Raw genomic sequence first — 21,874 nt, 5'->3', positions numbered from 1 at the left:
GCATCCCATACCCTGACCTTTTACAGAAAAATGAGGCACCTTTCAAGCCACCGAAAATTTTATTAGGTACAAAACACAATTTACAGCAAATAGTATAAGCCACACTCTCACAGCTCTGATGGGTTTTGACAGATGAATTTCACATAAAGTGAGAACATCAAAAGCAGGGCACAGGCTTCCCTTCACATGGAACCAGTTAAACAACAAACTAAGCCCAACAAAAGCACATGGAGCAGGATCAGCCTTAAAGCACACTCCTTCGAATTTAAATTTATTTAAACTTAGCATTAAGTTACTATTGCTATTTTGGGTTTAAGAGAAAATACTACAAATGCAATGCTATTTTAAAAAACTGTAAAATTACTTTTTGGAAGGCAATTGACGGTTTCAGACTACTGAGGATTTCATCTTGGGTTGGGCAGGCAAGGTAATCAGTTTATGTAATTTGTATTCAACCTGGCAGAAGGCTCCATTTGAGAAAAACCGGCTGATTTTTTTAAGAAAAAGATGAACTGTATAGAAGTACACACTGCCTTCAACTTCCAAAGGTTTTTAAATGCTGGAGAATGCAGGCTATTTGCTCTTCCAAAAAAAAAAGGGGAAAATGGTTTCTCCATATCTTTTACTGAAGGAAGCATCCTGTTTTCCAGCATGACATGGAATCTGTGGAATAAGCACCTCAGCTATTTTTAATGCTGAAAGCATGGAATAAAGTAGAACTTGGGGCCAGAACAACAAAAATCCTTCTGGATTTGCACTGAGCAACACGAAGTACAAAAATCATGGCCAAGTGCTGCTCCAACTTGAGAATGACTGTTTTGACATTGCTGGAAACAGAACAGGAATTTCAAACCACAGTGCTGCTGCAAGGCAGTTCCTGCATGAAGGAAGCACAGACTGACATAACATTTCAGGGACTGTGGCTATGGACAGCAATTGCTCCAATGTTCCCAGGGGCCTGTGCTACCTTACAGCTGAACCTGTACCCACAATGAGAGCTAGGAGAAAGAAAAACCACCACTGTCAATTAAGGCCTTCCAAGAAAAAGCATTTGACTCATCTCTGTGCTTGTAGAGCAGAAAAGGAGGGAGTCCCAGGTCATCCATGACATGCAAGCGCCGCAGCCATGTGAGAAGGGCCCAGGCTCCATGGCTGCTCCATGTTCTCATCCCAGGAGAACACTTGCTTCTTCTGCAACATGCCCAGGAGTGCATCTGTTCAACCACCTGGACCTGGACTTCTTTCCTGAGTTTCTATGTCTCAGCTTGGCTCAAATGTCCACCATGTCCACCAGAGCAGAGAGGTGGAGCTCAGAGGCAGCCTCAGCCTCCTTGGTAGCGCTGAGGAGCTGCTGCAGGTGTTTGAGTCTGTCCGACAGCGCAGAGCTTTGCTCCAGCTCTGGAACCTTGTGTCCCTCCTGACTCCCAGCCTGGGCAGAAGGAAATGAGATGAGACTTTCTCCCAAGGTAATTCCCACTACAGGTTTTGCAGCTACTGCACTCCTCAGAGCTTTAGTTTAGCTTAGCCTTCTCTTACCTCTTGGGCAGCTGACATGGGACTCTTCACCAAGGGGCAAGTGGCAGTTGGGGTGGAGAGCAGAGACTGAGGGAGGTAGAGAGGAAGACCCAGGAGATCCCCAAGGGGCTCCATATCCTCAGCTAGATATCGGTGCAGCTGCTCTTCAAACCTGAATGGGAAGGGCAAGAGCATGGGTCAGATGCAGCCTGGCTTTGTCCCTGTTTGTTACTGTAACCAGTGTATTACAGCGAGAGGTTTTCTGGATTCAGAAGAATCTGATCTCCACAGCCATATTCAAAACAGACTGATATGCCCCACTGCAGCTATCAAAATTCATCACAGAGGACTGTGGTACAGAGAGGAAACACACAGACTGAAAAGACTCAACTTATGGAAAGGCAGAAGAGACAAAAACCTCTTGGACCAACCTCAAAGCTGTTCTTCATCTTTGTGATCTGCATTGCTACAAACTGACATCCCAGAGAGGACTTTATAGACATTTATGACACTGGGGGCCACACAGAGCACTGTACACACTGTACTGCTTCAGTTCTGGTGGTGTGACTGACCACAGAGTTTCCAACCATTCCTGACAACTCCAAGAATTTCTACCATCCTGGGCTGTTCCCCTGATGCAAGAAGAAAATAGTAGGGAACTGCCTTGATGTGCTTGATGGAACTTGAGACAGTCAGGGCTCTTTTCTAGCACAGTTTAAATTCCTATTCCATACAAGTTACAACCTGTTTACAACTCTGGGCTGAAGCTGCAAGGAAAAGATGCTGCTCTGGGAACTTACCTCTTGTTTTCTATTTTTTCCAGCTGCAACTGTGACAACAGACGCTCCTGGGCCAAGGACGTGTCTCTGAATTCATCTGTGCTGGGAATGCTCACTTCCTGACCTGGCAGCATGCTCATGCCAGAGCCATACTGACCTGGCACCATGGAGATACTGCAGGGTTTCTTAAAAGACTTGGGAGATTTTATCTTTGATCTGAAGAGGGGAGAAAAAGACCAATAAACAAAAACCATATGAATTGGTAGGAGTGTGTTGATTTTTTCCTCTTAGCTTGAAGCCTGGAAATAGCAGGGAGTGAGAAGTGATCATTTTGAGAAATAAAGCCCTGTGCCAGGATCCAACACAGCACCACCTGTGCATGGGATTAGAGGGGAACTAATCTGACAGGAGCATAGGATTCACCCCAAACATCACCCATTACACAGCACAGCTGCAGCTAAGCTGCCAAGAGGGAAGAGAGTGGCTTCCATCTGAACATGGCTAGGGAAGTGAGCTAGAATTGACATCTCAAACACTTTAATGCCACACAGCTCTAAGGCATCCTTCTCCCTCAACCTACCATTTTCTCAGAATCACATTGTTTTCTCGCCATGCTTTGCACAACTTCAAAGCCTCAGCAGCAGGGTTTTTTTTTTTAGCAGAAGTTAATTTCTACACTTTCAGCACTCCCCAAGCAATCCATTTCTCTGAGAGCTGAGTAACTCTGTACAAATGAAATCCACTTCCTACTCTGTTTCAGCACAGCCTTGTACATCATTTTAGGGACATGTACACAAGCAGGATCTGGGAGGATACCAAATGCTACTCTTCAGCACCGTGCAGGCCACCTCACCTCTCGTGGCCTTGACGGATGTCCTCCTGTGTCCGCAGCCTGGCTTGATCCCATGAGAAAGGCACAGTGTAGTTCTTTAAATGCTCCTTGAAGAAGTACACACGAATCTGACCATCTTTGCTTACAGCTTCTGTGAATAAACCCAAACCCAACGTTTATAATTTGCACAGGTCTTCTCCTTCAGAAGAAATGCTCATTATTAAAAAGGCAATTTGGGGCAAGAGCAATTGTTCACTTCCAAACAGATTTCAAACAGTCTGGGACAAGCTTCATTAATCAACAGAAGTGATAATTAACTGCGGCAGCCTGCCCTCCCTGCTGACACAGCTTCTGAAGGGTAACTCTTGGCTTTTGCTTGATTCAAACCCTCTCCCATTGGGAGGGCAGGGCTGAAAGACTCTAACCAGAGCCACATTTGTAGTCACAGGATCAAGTCAAGCCATAGCCAATACTAAATACATGCTCCAAAGGGAAGACACATGCAGAACATAGCAGGACCACAGCTGCCTCCCTGCTACACATCACTTGCTGCCATATGGAAAGGCACCACTGGCAATGTATTAAATACCATCACAAAAGAAGCATCATCCATGCCGCAGGAGGATACAATACCTGGAGCAACAGGCAGTTTGGGTGGTTTCCAGTCTCTCAGTTTATGATCAATACAGACTGCCAAGATACAATCCCAAGGGATCTCATCAACAGAAGGTCCATCTTCATCAGAGTTCCCAGCTGTTCTGGTTTTCCAGTTTTGGTAAGTTTTGCTCAGCAGATTCTCCACCTGGGACTGGATCAGTGGTTGAGTGTGGGAAGAACTTGTAATCTGAGAGATATACTGAAAAATCATGTGGCAAACAGGACGCCAAGGAGCTGTGGAACAAAAAAACCCCAAAGTAAATTTCAAGAATTTGTGACATAACCAACACTGCACGAGGCACATCTTGGAGAACAACGTGCTGCCAATAAGATATTGGAGCGTGAAGTACCTACCACCTAAAGGAGGCAGATCTAAGTATGGGATCTGGAAGGACAGCACAGCCTTCTTCAGCCAAGCCAGGTGATCTGGCATGTTCCACTGCAGGTGGGGCAACACCTTGTTACCCCCTGCTTCTGAAAACTCTGTGACAGGCCAAGACAAGTCACAAAAGTGCTCTGAGGATGCCGCATCTGACAGGAACTGCAGCACACTGTTGTAGAGCTCTATGATGACCCCAGGCTCCTGGGATGGCAGTCCAGCTAACCGCCTCTCCTTCCAGTCATGGTAGAAACGCTTGCCAAATTCTCCAACAATCCCATCCTCAATGTACTCCTGAAGGGTCTGGCTGCAGAGCTCAAGAGAGGCAGGACACTGCGACACCAGCCAGCCCACAGCTGCAGAGACCTACGACACACAAAAGAGGGAGGGCTAGAAACTGCTCTGCAGTGATCGGGACACAAAGGATTCAACCCTAAGTTTGAATAACATTCTCCAAGAGAATATGCAGAAAAAGGCAAATAAATCAGGTATCATCATACTTATATTTACAACAATAATTCTCCAGCTAGGTGACCACAAAGTTAATTTCCACACAGCAAGCTCAGGAACAGACAAAGAGGCTGTTCACATGAGATACAGGTATGCAGTAGAATTCCCTGCTGCAGCATGCTGGGGTTGTTGAAAACTTATCCAGGAAAAATTGGACAGATTCACAGAAATTAGCCCAGGGTGACTACATCATGTCAGATCGTGGCAGTCCTTGAAGTGCAGACCTAAGTTGTGAGGGTTTGTGGGGGAGCATCACGCCAGGCTTGTCAGTGAGAGATCTGTATGATCGTATTCCTGTACAGAACATGAGGCATCTCAATAGAGGCATCTCAGTCCCATCCACCAAGATGGGATAACTCTGGATGATCTCACAGCAACCAGAACAGCTACAAAGGGTCTTCAGCATCTCAGGACTAAGAGCTTAAGGATAAAATGGTTTACCCACCACCAGAAGTCCTCTGTTGGGCAGCAACACAGGCAGGGCAGACAGGAGTGGGTTTAGGTAATCCATGAATTTTGGTCTCAGTGCAGTTTTCAGGTTTTTTTTTTTTTTTTCCTTGTAGGAAATGCCACTGACCTCTGGTCAGTGAAAATAGAACAGTCATAAAAAAGGGAAAATAATTCCTGCATCTTGCTATTCTTACCCTTCTGGTGCCTTCTAAGTCATTGACAGAGCCTGGGAGCTCTACAATCGTGTAGTCTGAAATAAGATGGGCTGAAATCAAGTCCTGAAGCATCAAACCTTAATAAATAAAAAAATTCATCATGTACACAGAGTAAGAACACATGTCCTTGGGCCACATGCTCTGCATTACATTCACTGCATTGCTGCTCCCCTCCATCTCTGCCCACAGACTCTTAGGATCAAATACTGTGTGTGAAAGAAAACTGGAAGCCACAACTGGTGAGCTCTTAAGGCCTCAAGATTTTTAGGAAAGCTTTGGAATGTGCTGTACTTCACAGCCTCTTGCTTCAACTGTAACTAAGAGGCTGCACTAGTCACAACGCTTCTAATTCAGGCAGCCCTGAACATTCATTGTTTCAAGACACAAAAACAATTACATACCATCTTCTACTTCTTTCTCCACAGCCTCTTCTTTCTGACTGGGGACTAGAACCATCAAGGGAACTATGGGGTGGAAAGGTTTCGCCTGAAGCAGCTGTTTCAGCTGCAGCAAAGCTGAAAGCCAGTAAACATCATCTTCTGCAACATCTTCACTGCTAACTCGGGGGGGCAGGAGAAGAACAAGGCCACTGGTCCCAAGCAAGTCCTTTTGTGTCTCAGCCAAATCAAGCTCTGAGTCAGAGAGTGCACCATGTGCCACCTAGACAGGCAACAAAGATGACAACAATAATGTAGCTAAACAGAGCTATTTCCACAGCAAAATCTGCAGTTTATTGTCACTGCCATTCAGCTTTGACATCCTTTTCCAGGAGCTCTACACAACCAAAGACAACAAGCTGTTGTGAGGCCAACATGGATGCATCTGATAGGTAAGCTGAGCACAGAAGTGCCCTTCAGCACCTGCTTTGGGACCATGAATTGATGATTCAGGTTCTACTATTACAGGTATTTCTCAGCCGATTGAAAACAAAGAAAAAAACTCCATCTTTTTCAGACCTTTTCAACAACCCTATCCCTCTGTCTTAGGTTGGAAATGCAAGATGTGGCTGGGGGTTTTTACTCTATTTCCATCTGTTAGACCTGGGGTGTTATCTTCTGTTAATTCGACCACCTGTTAAAACTAGGCAGGGCAGTTTTCTTGATCTCTTCCACAAACCAATCCTCCCTCGGGGAAATATCTTCTGCTAATGAGCTGCTGAGTGTCACTGCATAACTGATAAAATTACCTCATCATCCCACTGGGAGATGCTCCGCTCAGGGGGAGGAGCCAAACATTCCTACCTGGATATAATCTGAGATTTGGAACACCACAGTCAGGCTTTTCCCACTGGATTCTCAGAGGAGCAGCTTTCTTCTTCACTGGATTCCCAGAGGAAGACCAGACCAATCTACACTACCACTGGATCTTCAGAAGAAAACTCCACCCTTCTACAGGATCACTGCTTCAACAGAACCACACCTGTCACTCCAGGAGGACTGCAGCCACCATTTAATGGGACTGCTACCAGTGCCCCACGGGATGACCAACAGGGTGTCAGGTCATATTCTGACTCTGTCAGTGTTGTTTTGTATTACTGCATTTTTATTTTTGTATTTTCTTTTCTCCTAATACAGAACTGTTATTACTACTCCCAAATCTTTGCCCGAGAGCCTCTTAATTCCAAAATTACATTAATTCAGAGAGAGGGGGTTTGCATTTTCTGTTTCAAGGGAGGCTCCTGCCTTCCTTAGCGGACACCTGTCTTTTCAAACCAATGCACCCTCCCAGTATTATCTCCTTCCATCTGACAGGACACAATATCCACTGGAAAAAAGCCCACCCTTCTTTTATGGCCTCTTAGATATCATAGAATTTTCTCACCTACCTTTATACACACACTGACTTTAATGCTTCTGTTCCCCTGCATGCCAGGAGAACTAAATAATGTCAGTGTTTGAATTTTGCCTTCTGTATGTGAAGCATTTTTCTCACAGTTTCTGTGTCCCATAAACTTGGCTTTCAGCCAATCCATCAGTATCCTAGGAAACAAAAAATAGGGCTTTGGGGGTTTTGTTGTTGAAACTGGCATTTTAGGGTTTTAGTATCAGCACCTCTAAGATACCACAATCTATCATAATCCTATACATTTAGGTTATGATAAATAGACCTAATAAATAGCTATAAATTTTAATGAAATTATCTATCAAGATTTTGTTTTCAGTATTAGCAAAAGGAATTCAACAGTGTTAAAAAATTCAGATCACTATAATAAATTACAGCTATATTGTTTAGAGTACTCTGGAGGGAAAAAAAAAGCTAGAAACCTGACATGGTACAGGCAAAATTACATCAAGGACTGTGTACTACTAATCTTCTTCTACCTTAATAAAAGAAGTCTGACCTGTTTGAGAAAGGGACCCAGCAACCAACTCTTCAACATACCTACTGGGATCATCCTTGGAATATTCATCATCACTGGGCAAAACCAAGAGCGCCTTCCAAAAAATCTGTTCTTGTTGAACTGGAATATGTTCCGTGATTAACGAGACAAGATCCAGGGGAGTCCAAGCTAAATCACTTAAAGAGAGACAAAAGAACTGGTAAAAGATCCACCCCAGGGCTCTTTGCCAGTTGAGGAATGTCTGTCTTGCGCTGAACTAGTAACAATACTGTAGTGTATTGACCAGTTAATTCTTCGGATCTGTTCCTCATCCTTCAGAACTGCTGCTGCTAAACCTGACACATGAGCCTTACTCTGGGGATTTCAGGAGCACATGCGTACTGCTTCACTTCCACACTGATCCAACACACACCCAGGCTACTGGAAAGCATGAGGAGCCATGGGAAGCCAGACCTTCTGCTGCAGTTCAATTATCTCAATCAATATTTTCTTGGCACAGTCCAGGTCACTGACAGCTCACTTACTCCTCTACCCCCATAGCCCATCCCAGGCCCCATCCCATCCAGGTACCAGGTCACACCCCATAATACCCATCAAATCCTTAAAATTACACCCAGGAGGATCATCTGACCCAACACTTTCATTAATTTAGTGGAAGGTGTCCCTGCCTATGGCAGGGGGATGGAATGGACAAAATTATCTTTAAGGTGCTTTCCAACCAAACCATCCTATGATTCTTCTATGACCTTCCAGTTCCCCTTATTCCAAAATACCCCCAGAAGCAAGGCTGCAAGCAGACATTCGGGCATGGTTAGCCATACCTTCTGGCCACTTCTGGTATCTCTGGCTCATCTGCTGCAGCTTGCTTCTAAAGAAAACAAGAACCAAACTCCAGCCTACCTTACCAACTGGTGGTAGAAATGCTGAACTTTGATTTCATGCACTGTCTTGTTTCTCAGCAAGTTCAATCTGGAAATGAAATATTCTTGGCTGTATATTTTATGTGCATGTATATAAGTATGTGTATAAACACATACTTTAAACAAATCTAAGAACACTGAAGCCTGGGAAATACTACAGAGGCCTCAGAATATTGCTGTTAACAGAAGTATTTATTTTGATATTCAGTCTTAGTCATGACATTTATGGAGAAAGTATTTTGGAAGCTATTTAAGAATAAACAGTTCTGCAAACCCACTATAACATTCACAATGAAAGAATTTTTGGTAACTTATCTTCCAAAAATCAACTCAATTTCCTACTGATGCCACTGGAAATATCCCTTACCTCGTGCAAGAGATTCCTAGCTTTCCTCCATTCCCCAGGTTTACAAATCTCTTGCACAAGTTCTCCATGGCTATAGGCCACTCTGCACTGGGGGACAGTGCTTTCAGTTGATGTTTGGAGTCCAAGCCACAGGGAGCAGCTGGAAATGCCCTCATCTGACGTTTCAACTTTGTCCGAGCTACCACTGCTTCCCTCCACCTTTGGAAAAGAACAGATAAATAGGTCACATTCATGAACTCTTCTGCAGACCTCTGTCACCAGATATTTGTAAAATGAACACCACCACAACAACAATAACACACTGAGCATATGGGCAGGAAAACCAGTGATCAGCAGAAACAACACAAGGATAAACTACTACAAGTTTCTAGACAGAATGAAGCTGGAATCTCCTACCAAGATCATTACCTGACTACAACAAGATGTGATCCCCTCCCCACGTACAGTAATTTAGCAGAGGCTGGTACTAAGACTGTAAGGTCTACCCTTATCAAGGACATAAGACAGAAAAAACTGTCTCAGAAAGAACACAACCAGACAGTGGTAGCTCCATCTCTGTTAACTGCTGCACGCCAATGCTCCCAAGTAAAGCAGCCATGTCCCAGGGTGGTAACTCACCGCTGTAAGTATTTGCAGAAACACTGGAGCTTCTGAAGAGTTTCCTTGGCAATCTGGAAAATCTCATCCTCCAGAAAGAGCTCCATGAAGTGGCCACACACTTCTTCTGAACACCGGGCAATCCGGGCTTGCCGGTCTCTTTCTAAGGCGCATCTGGTTCCAAATAAAACAAACCAAGACTGCTAAGGTGAAGACCTCCAGCAAATGCCAATTCAGTGGGTTGAGATGCAAACAGGGAAATCCATGACATTTAGGAAACCCTTGGGAAAGCAAACTACAGCATGCAGCACATTGTTCATACCTTAATTCATTGACTGAAGCTTCTTTAACACTCTCCTTTATTACTTCTTCCATTAATTCCATACACAGCAACTGGCTCAACTGCTTTATTAACTCTTCTCTTTCCTGCTTTTGCCTGGAAGGACAAAGAAAAAATTTACATTAGCAAACCTGCTGCTTAGTTACACATGCACTACATGCAGTGTCAAACAGCTAATTTGCCTAAAATTATTTCCCACTATCTGGTTTCTAAATAAACAGCTTTGCATGGAGCCAGGTTTCCCTTAAAAACACCTTAAGCAACCGGATCTAGTGAGTGGCATTCCTGCCCATGGCTGGGGCTTGGAACTAGATGATCTTTATGGTCCTTTCCAAACCAAACTATTCTAAGATTCTATTTAGTCTTATCCCATTGAGCTACAAACAAGTAGCTCACTCAGAAGGAAAAGCTCCTGCATACAGCAGATGCACGTCCCTCTCCGGAAGCTCTGGGTAAATAAAATTTCCTAAATTTCCCACCCACCATTTTCACCATGGCTCTGAGGCAACCAAAATGCTAACCAGCAGATCATCTGAAAATGGAGAGGGGAGCCCTGCCTGTACAATCCCAGGGAAGTTCAAGGTGAGACTGTTCTGCCATCATGGCAGAAAGACATGGGCCTTGAGCAGAGACACAAGGACTCAGGCTGGCACCAGCTGTCCTTATATTGTCTCGGGTCTACCCAGCCCACTGTGCCCCACAGCCAAAGCAGTGCCTCACCTCTCCTCCTCCACTCTGCGCTGCTCCTCCTGAACACGCTGTCTTTCCGCACTGAGCATGTTCCCAGCCACTTCTCTGAGGATCTCCCCCATCACCTCAGTCACAAGTTCCTCAATGGTGGCCTCTGAGACACTGTGCAGAAACAGCAAATCTCTTCTCAAAGGCAGAATTGTTCCACTCAAAGCCTCAGGTCTACACTTTTCTCAGCCACACCTTGCTCTCTAAGGTGGGCTGACTCCAGCCATTAGCCATAAACACACACACTGATACTGTGTGTGTGTTCTTGGCTCCCTCCCCACACTGAGACAGGGAAGAAAGTAGGAAGAAAAAAGGAAAACTCATGGATGGAAATAAACACACACTGTAATACAGAAAGGCAAAACCCCCACTCCCCCATCAAGCAAAGTAAATGCAGCCAGTCATCACTTCCCATGGGAAGAGCAATACCCAGACAGTACTCAATCAATGTCCACCCTGAAAGCCACAACTCTCCAACCTCTTCCTCTAAACCAGTTCTATTGCTGACCATGACATCACAGGGAATGGTCAGCCTGGGTCAGCTATCCCCATTCAAACAGCACTGGAACAACAACTGTTTGGGTCACATCCCACATCTGTGATTCTACCAACTGCCCTGGAGAGGAAATGTATCAGAAGCAGAGAAGCAGCCAGATCTGGACTTGATCCTCTTCCCCCTTCAGGCACCTTCCCTTCCATGACAGAGGTTTCTAACCAGGCAACGCTTCCAGAGGGTTGGGTCAGCCTTCCCTTAAGGCTAGAGCTGGGATGTGTGAGACATCTGAAGAAAGGTCTGCTTTCCCTTCCACTGCATCAGTAACACAGTCTCCATCACAGACCTGGCAGTGCTTAGTTTTACCATCTTCACACATGGTGCTGCTATGACAAGGGGCAACTGTGGTGACAGACTCCAGGAGAACCTGCAAGAAATGCTCTTTACCAGATAGCAGCAGCCACGTAAGCTGCTCCTGCTCTGCCCACTTCTCTGCACTCTCCTTTGAGGACATCATGCACAAGCCCGTCCGCCACTTCGGCAATGTCCTGCAACACAGCAGAGGAAGCAGCTGAAACAAGGTGTAGTCCTTCTCAGTAGCAAACTGAGAGTAAGGTTCTCCAGCCTTCCTTAACTGACTGTAATTCACAGCAGCACCTGTATTTCTGCTTACAAACTGAGCCAACTTAACCAAACACAACAGCCTGAAAACTTCAGACTATTTAAACGTAACTAAAAGGTTAGTAACAGTCCAGTAACAAAAGCAGATTTTTGTACTAAATATGGGCAAATCAATTCAGGAAACCGTAACCGAGAGACTCCTATTTTCTTACTTTAGACTTCCATTCTAAATCCAGCTAATTTAATTCCAAATTATCTAGTCTACCCTTCACTGAAATTTGCCATTATCTTGGTAGAATATGACAACTGTACTGTACAAAGCAATGAGACACTCTGAGACTGGCTCAGCATCAGCATACAAAAACTTGTGTGGGAGGGACAAAAACAGCACAGGTAGACAGGGTACACATTCAAGACCCAGCATTAATGGTCATGTACCTACAGCAAGAAACTTTTGTCATGTCTCATTTGATACGTGCATGTTCCAGAAAAATTAAATACCTAAGAACGTGGTTACCTTTTGTTATATTTCACAGATATTTCCCAAATATTTCCTGATGGGTTTAGATTTCCCTACCTCGTCTGAGTAGCCAGGCTGAGGCTTTGAAGGGGGAGGCTCAGGCTGTGCAGCAGGCTGGGAGATGGGCTGAGCAGAGGGCAAGACTGGCACCAGCTGACGAGGCAACAGCGAGGGCAGAAGATGAGATGGGGACTGGATTCTCACTGCTGTGGCCTCCAAATCCACCCCTCTGCTTTCCACTCTTCCTTCTTGGGAGGGAAAAGGAGAAAAATTAAGGAAACCAGATCAGTCACAAACAGAAGCAAATTTTATCTTCAAAAAACTGGCCTGTCTGATAAAACTCAGCAGGTCATAAAATAAACCCATAAGAGCAGTTTGTTGCCTTAAAGTTATAAATATATCATAGAAATTAATTTACATTTATGAATATTTTATACAAAACATTTAAACATTTAATTGCACATTACCCCCATTACCAAGCACATGTATTTCCAACAAAGCAACTGTTTTAAGTCAGGCACATCTGGCACCTACATGCACTATCTGTGTGTATCCTTTCCAGCAACGACAGAAAAGCACACATTCAGCTAACCTGAAAACTGACATGTTTATACACACAGAGCCAACAAACAGCTGCAAATAAAAACTGTGCAAACTGAAAAGGAAAGTTGATTTTCTGAAGTAGTCAAACATTTTATTATTTCACTTATGTTGGCAAAATTTGGCTCAATAGAGAATTTCTTGAATTGGGAAATACATTTTATTAAACAGGTTGTCATGGCTTTTACAGATACATAAACACACCTCAGCAACCTGGTCTAGTTGAAGGTGCCTCTGCCATGTTGGGTGTTGGAACTTGATGAGCTTCAAGGTGCCTTCCAACTCAAACCATTCTCTAATTCTCTTGTGATTTAAATTCTAATCCTTTCATTTCATCTAAATTGCCATGCAGTTTCAATCTCTGAGCCACAAACAGCTTCTGCCTCGAGAGTGTATTCTGAGCAATACCTAAAACGCAGGTTTGCTCTCACCTGTTGCTTCCACACTGGGTTTTTGGCTACTGCTGGCCTGATCCACAGAGGTGCTTCCACCAATGTACTTGTTCTGCCCATTGAAGCTGGACACAGGCACATGGTGGGGCACTGGGGGCAAGGGCCCCCCGTTCACAACCTCGCCAACAGAGACAGTGAGCTTCTGGCTGACAAACCGGGATTTCCGTGGTTTGGGTAATCCGTCCGGCTCCAGGAAAGCTGAGCGATTCAGCTCCACGTAACCACTGGGGAAAAACAAAAGTAACAACCAGGCATACGTCCACAAAGCTCCAGTAACCTACAGGCTTTCAATTCTCAAACTCATTGTTTCGAAACAGGATGTTGACAGGAACAGATGACCAAATGGCATCCTCAAGGTTTTTTTTTCCTTTCCCAGTCTTTCGAAATTCCAAGTTTGGATGAACACACCTTATAATGCATGGATTTTCATGGCAGACACTTATCTGCGAACTGCTGTCCTCCAACATCCTCTAACAGTTGGTTTGCAATGTTCAGCTTCATCCCACCCTACAGGCATCACTATAATGCCAGTTTCCCATGAAGCAGAACTGTGTCCTTATCTCCTATGGAGACCCATCCACTGTTCCTGGCCCATTCTTTTTCTGGTTCCAACCTTCAGGAGTAGCTCCTCCACATTACCCCCTTTGCTTGACATCAGGCTAACCCCCCCCAGGCATCACTTTCCTCACACTTACCCATCTGATACACTCAGGCCATAATAACTTATAAAATCAGTTGCCTCCTCACAGTCTTTGAACAGCAGCATGCGGACAAGGTGGTCCAAGGGGAATGCTGTACTTCTCTGGGTGCTCACAGTGTAGGCAATATTGAGGGATTTGAGACCATCCTTACGAATCTGGGGGAAAAGAAAAAGCCACATAACTACTAGGAAAAAAACCAAAATAAACTATAAAGTGTACCATCAACGTGATAATCATGTTTAAATACACTAATACTTTGTCATCAAGTAGCCACACAAACCATTATTTAGAGTTGCAACTTTCTTTTTAAATTCTACACACATGCTTTCTAGTTTCTGGTCGTCTTTCATGATACTTGTTTTGAGTATATCCCTTAGTGATTCTTCTGCAGGAAAAAAAACCTTGCAAGGTCTTCTGAAAGTGCAGACTCATATTTCTTTGCAGGACTCTCAGGCCTGCTTCTCTGCTTCCCAATTGTGTTTCAGGGAAATATTTATTTGTACACAATTACAAGGAAAAAAAAGAGCATTTCAGCATTTGCCTTTCATATCACAGCAGAAAGGTCCTGATTAAATTTTAACACTTCTAAAGAAGCAGTAACAATATTATTTTTATGGCTCAATATCTACTAAATTTTCTGCTGATTTTCCCTCAAATCCCAGACTGTCTTACTCATTAAATAATTTTTAAAATATCCGTTTTTTCCTCACCTGGTTGAAATAACAGTGTAAGAGGCAGGCATTCAGATAAGAAGCTGCTTGCACAAGCTTGAAAAACCTCACAAAATTGTTGCTGTTTAATGCAGCAAAAGCTTGAACTGCAAATCTAACTTCCGGTGAGTTTCTAACCTCTGGATGAAATTGCTGAACTTCTCTATGGAGACAAAAGACAGGGACAAAACTTTTGCTTCAATACTGAACAATCAACAGCCAACATGTAACAGCATGGAATTAACATCAAGAGCATTACAATTTGTCTGGATTTAATTCTAAACTCAATTCTTCCCAGACATAAAGAGAGAAAACAAATGATGTCTTGTTCTCACCTGAGAATATCACCCTTGTTGAGATTTAGCAAGACATTATAACCTCGGAACTCTGCTTCACTCTTGCAGAAAATCCCCTTGTTAGCTAAGTCCTGATACATCTCCTTCAAGCTCTGCAGGCATTTAGTCATGTTCTCATTGTTAATTTTAGCATCAAAGGAGGACATGGGCTCTTCACACAAGTGGTGAGCACAGTGGATGTGAAAGCGAGTGCACTTCTCAATCAGAGACACCATCAGCGGGTTGCAGAGGTGTTGCTGTGTTATATCCTAACAGAATGAAAAAGAACACATTACATGTATTTTTAAACTAGTTGAAGAGCAGTCACCTGGCACTACCTCTGGAGAACCCATTTCACTGTGCTTTGAGTCCCTCTGCAATACAAAACTTTTCAACAACTATTGCTTTTTGCTTCCTTTTTTTACAGCATGATGGGATCTTTTGCTTTTTATCACCAAACACCTCCATTCACAGTGCTTACCTTTCTTATTCCACGAGTTCTGTTCCAGACAAAATCATACCATTCTCGGTAGTTTCCTTCTCCTTGATCCATAATATTTGTCACTAAATAGTCCATGGTCATGCTCAGTACCTCAGAGGGTCTCAGTTCATGGGGCAAAGGTTCCTCCTGATCTGCTGAAGACCTGCTATATTCTTTGATTGCTGCTGCATGGTCCACCTGTAAGAGGTGAGGAAAAGAGTAAAAACCTAAGTAGGTACAACTTCTCAGCAGTAAAGAGGATTTCGTCCCACCCATGCCTTTAACTTCAGTAAGGAGCTGACTATTGACTTAGTCTCAAACTCATAACCTTTAAGACAATATATAGCTATAGATAATTACATACAATATGTAATTTCAGCTTTAGAACTATAGTTCTCAATAACTGAACAACAGACATGACAGAGTGAAAAATCAAATCTTGTTTTCCAGAATTCAAAGGCAATAATTAAACAGCCTGCTGAATTTTTGCACCAGAATTACCCCTGTAATCAGCTAAACAATACTAGCAGCTCCAATGAGCATGAGACATATCGATATCCTGGGAATCTCATACCTTATCAGTTCCTAGAAGCAATTCAAAGATGCTGAGCTGGTTTCTTGTCTCCCTCATGTAACGCTCCTTTTCAGGACACATATCTGGGCAAGTGCCAACAACAGTTTTTGCTTTGCCAAGATCAGTCCTTTTTATTCGAGCTAAAAAAAACCCACAGAAATAACTGAACAAACACTAAGCATCGCTTGGGTTTTGGGTTTTTTTCTTCACAATAAGCTGTTACCCTGATGTGCCAAAGCAGCCCTGAGCATGCAAGGCTGTACCCAAACTTTGGTATAGTCAGAAATGGACAAGGATGGGGCTCTCCCCACTCCGAGGCCTGTCCAAGTATTGCACATATTGCAAGCTTTGCTGAAAATACTGAAGCTTTTAAAAGACACCCAATGTTTTCTGTCCTAAGGAACAGCAATTTCAAAATTTCGCATTGAGTGGACAAGAAATCTGTCAATATTAAAAATAAGATCTTAAGTTAGAAATAAGATCAGTTTCGAAACTGCAAGAACTGCATGGAAAGTGTTACAATCACCACTGTGAAATAAAAGGACATTTCCTGAAATAATTCTCAGCTATGTAATAGTTTGAATTTGGAGAAATACTAGAGGCACTGGCACAAGTTGCTCAGAGAAGCTGTAGTAGCCCCACCCCTGGAAGTGTTCAAGGCCAGACTGGATGGGGCTTGAAGCAACCTGCAATAGTGGAAGGTGTCCCTGCCTATGCCAAGGGGGTCAGACTGGATGAGCTTTAGGGTCCCTCCTAACTCCAATAATTCTGTTATCTGTGGTTCTACAAAATGCAGCTAAGGCTTTGGGTAACCTTCTTTAAAGAGTCTGTAGAGATGCAGATCTCTCTATGTGACCTCCTTCCCAGAAGATGGACATTCCACCCTTCCCTTTACACAAGACACTGTATGTCTTTTTGTGTGTTTTACAAGAAAAAAATACAGAAAAGAATACTCTAGGAGAGTATTTTACAGACTGTTCCACATTAAACTCTCTTTTAAGCCATTTCCATAATATCACAACAGCTTTGCCACAAGACCCAAACACTTTTTTCCAGCAGAGAAGCAGATGACACAATCAATTAACTTATGTTCATTACCTTGTCGCATGATTTTGTCCCTCTGGTCCAAGAGCCTATATCTCTCTTCAGATGTCTCAGCCACCAATCCCACCAGGTTACTGAGAGATGACAGTGAAGCTCCCAAGCCCTCTGAGCTCTGCCCTTCAGAACTGGAATCAAACAGCTCTGCTTCAAACTGCAGTGCCTTTCGAAGGCCAGTCTTCTTTGCTGGAGAACTAAAGCAGAAGACTTTTCTATTAATAATAATATGTTAGCACATGCCCTGATCTTAATCAGTTCACTGTTCTTTAGGATGCCAGCACCTCTTAGAAGAGTATTTTGTTCACAGGGAAACATGAACAATGTATGGATGTGTTTAAAGGAAAATTTGTTTCCTTTATTCCTAAGTTGGAGCCTGCTTTGCTCTGCTCCTGATCACATCTCACAAAAGCCACTAGGGAAAGTGTATTTTCATGGGGGCACTGGTATTGTGCCAGCCTCAAACCGTGACAACGTGCTGCGCTAACACCAGCCGAAGGAGTTAATCTGGTTATAATCTCAGCACTGCCTTGACAATGCTGCCAAGAGTTCTGGCATTGTGGAGAAAGTCCTAACAGAAAAGCACCTACTAAAAGTGTCATAGAGCAGACAGAAATGGATGGGTCCTGTAGCATTTTGCAACACTACGGCACAGCAGTATTTTAAGTTAGGAACTGGCTTGCTGGAGACAAACCCAATGTGCTTTCTACAGCAACAGAGATTATTTAAAGATTTTACAGGGTCAAGTACAAACATGCTTTTTAAAGCAAAGAATACTGATTCCTTCATAACACATTACTAATTTTATAGTTATATGATTACACATATCAAATTACTTTTGTCAGACTAGACAAACCATTGAGCTGTAACGAAGATGACAATCTTGCCACTTCTGTGACTGCCATGAACCAGAAAGACTGTTCACTTGAAGTGAGACAATGATCCAAACTACTCCAAAAACGAGACCTTCTTTCCACAGAGCTCTAATTGCCTCCAAAAGAAACTGCTTGCTTGAGAAGCTCATTGAATCATGACCACAAACAGTGTCATTACTACTCAGTCCTAGCTGGGCTCAGCCCTGTTTTTGCTTCCCTCATGTCTCATACTACGGGTGCTTTTATGAACAAAATATTTTACTTTCACCAAATAAAAAACCCTAATAAGCCGTTAGGAATATCCTTCTGACAAAGTGTGAGAGCTGAGTACTTCTAATTCAGACAAATCAGAAAAGAAGGGAAGCAGCCTCCCGGAAGAGAACGTCACTACATTTGGCACACAGTGATCACCATTTTTCTCCAAGCTCCCCATTTTCTGGCAGACAGATTCCCAGAGGAGAGGACATACCTTCTCCCAGGCATGACGCTGCTAGCAGAAGATCTTATTAAAGGTTTTCTGAGAGGGGAATGCTGATAGCTTTGCTCTTCACTGCTTTGCCTTCCTTCATCTTCACCTGCTTTCTTCTCCTTGGATGAAAATTCTCTTTTTGCTGGACCTGAAATGACACATAAATATGAAACCAGGTACCTGCCAAGTAGTTTAAGCAACAGCTCTTTCTTGACCCCATGCAGGTGGTGATGACAACTAGGACTCCCAGTTTTGTACATGCATGCAAAAATTCCACAACAACTTACACTAGGAGCTGTACCGAGTTTCCACCAATTGCTATCAAGATCATTGTTCTATAAAGAATAAGTATTTTTCAAGACAATATCACTTAGCAGTAACTGTAATTAGCAGTAAATGAAGTCTAATCCTCAACTGAATCACAGTTCTCTCAGGTTTGCGATATAATCCACAAGTCATAACTCCCTATGGGATACAAAATCCATTTCACCTGAGTAAATCACAATTCCAAGTGCTCCTACTGAAAGTATTTATTTCACATATCAAAGCTTAGACTCAGGTTGGCATGAATTAACACTTGCAGGAAAGGAGAATTTCTTCTTCCAGAGACAATGTTTCCACCAGATAGATTTCTTGAGCCCTCCAAGAACAGTTATTTTGGAATGCTGCCACAGACATAACAGCATGATAAAATTACACTGGCAAAGAGGCAGCCCTAGAGCTGCTGCTTCAAGATGTTAATTCTCAGGGAGACAACTCAGCAGCTATTTATTTTCTGGAAGGCAAGGCTGTGGTTGGCCAAAGCTGAGGTGAACCATCCATGCGCTGGCAGCTGAAGAGCACCCACAGGCTAGGATCTCACAGGCACAAACACTGCACTCGTGGAGCTAATGAAAGGGAAGCACTTGGCATTATAAGTATTCCCCTGGGGACTGAACAATCTTCTCTTGCCCTAATACCAAGCAGGGTCTGGAATCCAGGTTTTCCACTTCTAAACTCTGTAGGTTGCTCTCTTTTTTTGTTTCAAACAGTGTCTAACTCTTGATGCACAGGAACAGCAACCTCAGCAGACACTGCAGAGATTCTCAGGACACTTTTCTTAGGTTGGTTCTCAGAACCTTTTCCTGAAAGCTGAAGTTCACACCCCAGTCCATGATCTGTGGCAGGCAGCAAGGCATTTCAGACTGGGTTTTCTTATATCCCCAAAGAACATCCTACTTCTGGACACAAGCACAAAGATGAACATCCCCATATTGCTATTGTATATTACATTAAGGATTCAACCATGATATCACCTACTAAGAGATAATTTAGGTATCATCCTCAGCACATCAGGGAAAAAAAGAGCAGCTGGCACGCTATTTATAAATCATTCAGTAGTCTAGAAACACAGACTTACTTGTTTTCTTCTTTTGCCAAAAAGTTACTATATCTTTGTGCAAGTCTTTCGCTTTTTTTCTGGCCAGAACTGCAGAGGCCTGAAAGGAAACAAAAGAAGAGCATGGAAACCTATTGGCATCACAACACCGAAACACACAGTGCAGTTTTTGCCAGAGAAACATTTACTGATCCCCCAAAAATTCTGGTTGCTGTATTGTATGTATAACTTAAGACCTACATGCAATCAGCTAAATTGGTCTCCACAAAGAACTGTTGCTTTTCTACAAACAAGAGTGTAGCTTGCATTACTGCTGGACCCACCCCAAGCACCCAGATTTAAGTCTTTCTTCACAGAATCAGAGACTGGTTTGGGTTAGAAGGGACCATTCAGCTACAAGCCCCCTGCCTTGAGCAGAGACACCTTCCACCAGACCAGGCTGCTCCAAGCCCCATCCAACCTGACCTCGGACATTTCCAGGGATGGGGCAGCCACACCTTCTCAGAGCAACCTGTGCCAGGGCCTATTCACCTTCAAACAATTTCTTCCTGACATCTAATTCCTCTTTTAGTTTATACTGTTTCCCCTCGTCCTCTTCCAGTCTGTCCCTGTAAAGAGTTGCTTTCCCTCTATTGTAAGCCCCCTTTAGACAGTGGAAGGGGCTCTAAGATATCCCTGGAGACCTCTCTAGGCTAAAAACTTCCAAGAGTTACGCCACTTCTGATACTCACGTGATCAAAAAAGTGGAGAACAGCCATTTTTTTATTGCGCCTGGTCATGATCCGGCGAACTTTTGCGAACTGGCCAAAGTGTTTTTCCAGCACAGTCCTGTCGTTGAGGTAGTCAGGGATGTTCTTGCACTGGACAACCGTCAGCTCGGCGGCTGGCAGGCCGCCCGGCCCCTCCGTGCTCTCGCTGCCGCGGCTCCGGCGAGCAGGGGCGGTGGGGGCCGCATCTGTGACGAGAAGGAACACAGCAGTCAGCAAGCGGGAAGACACCCGGGCGGCAGGGCTGCCCCCCGCCAGACTCCCGCCCACCTTCTCGGGCGGGCTCCCGGGCCTCGACCGGCGGCGGCTCCTCAGCGGGTCCCCGCTCGGCCTCGGGGCCGTCCCCGCGCTCCCGCTGCTCGCGAGCCTGGCTGCGCAGCAGATCCTCCAGCGTGCGGCCGAACAGGATCCCGCCGCGGGGCCGGCTCAGCATCACCGCCCGCTTCTCCGGCGGCGCCGCAGCCCGCCCGCCCGCCGCCGCCCGCCGCGGCGAGCGCTCCCGCTCCTCCTTCCGCTTCAGCCCCTTGGACGGCGGCTCCCCCGGATCCTCCGGCAGCACCCTCAGACCTCTCTCTTCCGGCCGCCCCAAAGCGGCGGCGGGACGTGAGAACGAGAAAGGTTCCCGCGCCACCACCGCCTCGGGGCCCGTCTCAGATGGGAAGGCGAAGGACGATGAGAAAGCAAAGGCGGCGGGGGCAGCCGGGCCCTTCTCCGCCTCACCGCCTGACAGCGGCTTGAAGGCGGCGGCGCTCTCGGGCGCCTTGAAGCGGAACTCGGGAGCGGAGAATACACCGCCGCCGCCACCGCCCGACGCTTCGCTGGAGGCCGGGAAGCCGCCCAGGCTGGTGGGCGGCCTGAAGCTGAATCCTGCGTTCCCCGCCGGGGCCGGAGCCTGGCCCAGCGCGTAGGGCGGCGCGAAGGTGGCGGCGGGCGCAAAGGGGAGGCCGGCGGGGCCGCCGCCCTGGCCGAACACGGCGGGCTGCCCGAAGCGCAGCGGCGGCGGGAAGGAGGGCGGGCTGCGGAACGGGCCCCGCGCCGACATCGCTGCGGAGGCAGCCTCGGACCGCCGAACGGAGCGGGACGCGCATGCGCCGTGCGGAGAGGCCCTAGCCATGGGGGGAGGGCGGAGTGCAGTGGAAAAGTGGGTGGGGCTACGGGGC

The 21,874-nt window shown here is 45.1% G+C and overlaps 1 protein-coding gene across 2 annotated transcripts; it reads right to left on the bottom strand.

Annotated features, from left to right (window-relative positions):
* Positions 1–40: 40 nt before the first annotated feature.
* MCM3AP (minichromosome maintenance complex component 3 associated protein) lies at positions 41–21,857 on the bottom strand. 2 transcript variants are annotated; one of them, XM_064433347.1, is made up of 28 exons: positions 20,985–21,857; positions 20,679–20,902; positions 19,969–20,047; positions 18,570–18,717; positions 17,226–17,422; positions 16,128–16,267; positions 15,554–15,751; positions 15,073–15,341; positions 14,738–14,900; positions 14,022–14,182; positions 13,306–13,550; positions 12,332–12,522; positions 11,581–11,681; positions 10,623–10,754; positions 9,885–9,998; positions 9,584–9,736; positions 8,966–9,163; positions 8,579–8,647; positions 7,720–7,854; positions 7,163–7,316; positions 5,739–5,997; positions 5,317–5,414; positions 4,138–4,528; positions 3,760–4,017; positions 3,148–3,277; positions 2,316–2,510; positions 1,537–1,687; positions 41–1,429 (listed from the first exon to the last, which is right to left on the bottom strand). In XM_064433347.1, the coding sequence occupies exons 1-28, from the start codon at positions 21,826–21,828 to the stop codon at positions 1,271–1,273; spliced, it is 5,556 nt and encodes a 1,851-aa protein (XP_064289417.1). In that variant the 5' UTR covers positions 21,829–21,857; the 3' UTR covers positions 41–1,270. The 2 variants fall into 2 exon arrangements, with proteins under 2 accessions (XP_064289417.1, XP_064289418.1); XM_064433348.1 differs by having other exon boundaries at positions 41–1,454; positions 20,985–21,818.
* Positions 21,858–21,874: the final 17 nt, after the last annotated feature.

The sequence above is a fragment of the Passer domesticus genome, chromosome 10, assembly GCF_036417665.1.
Source record: "Passer domesticus isolate bPasDom1 chromosome 10, bPasDom1.hap1, whole genome shotgun sequence".
Classification (NCBI taxonomy): Eukaryota; Metazoa; Chordata; class Aves; order Passeriformes; family Passeridae; genus Passer; species Passer domesticus.
The sequence above is the reverse complement of the archived record's forward strand: the minus strand, read 5'-3'. Positions and strand labels throughout refer to the sequence as shown.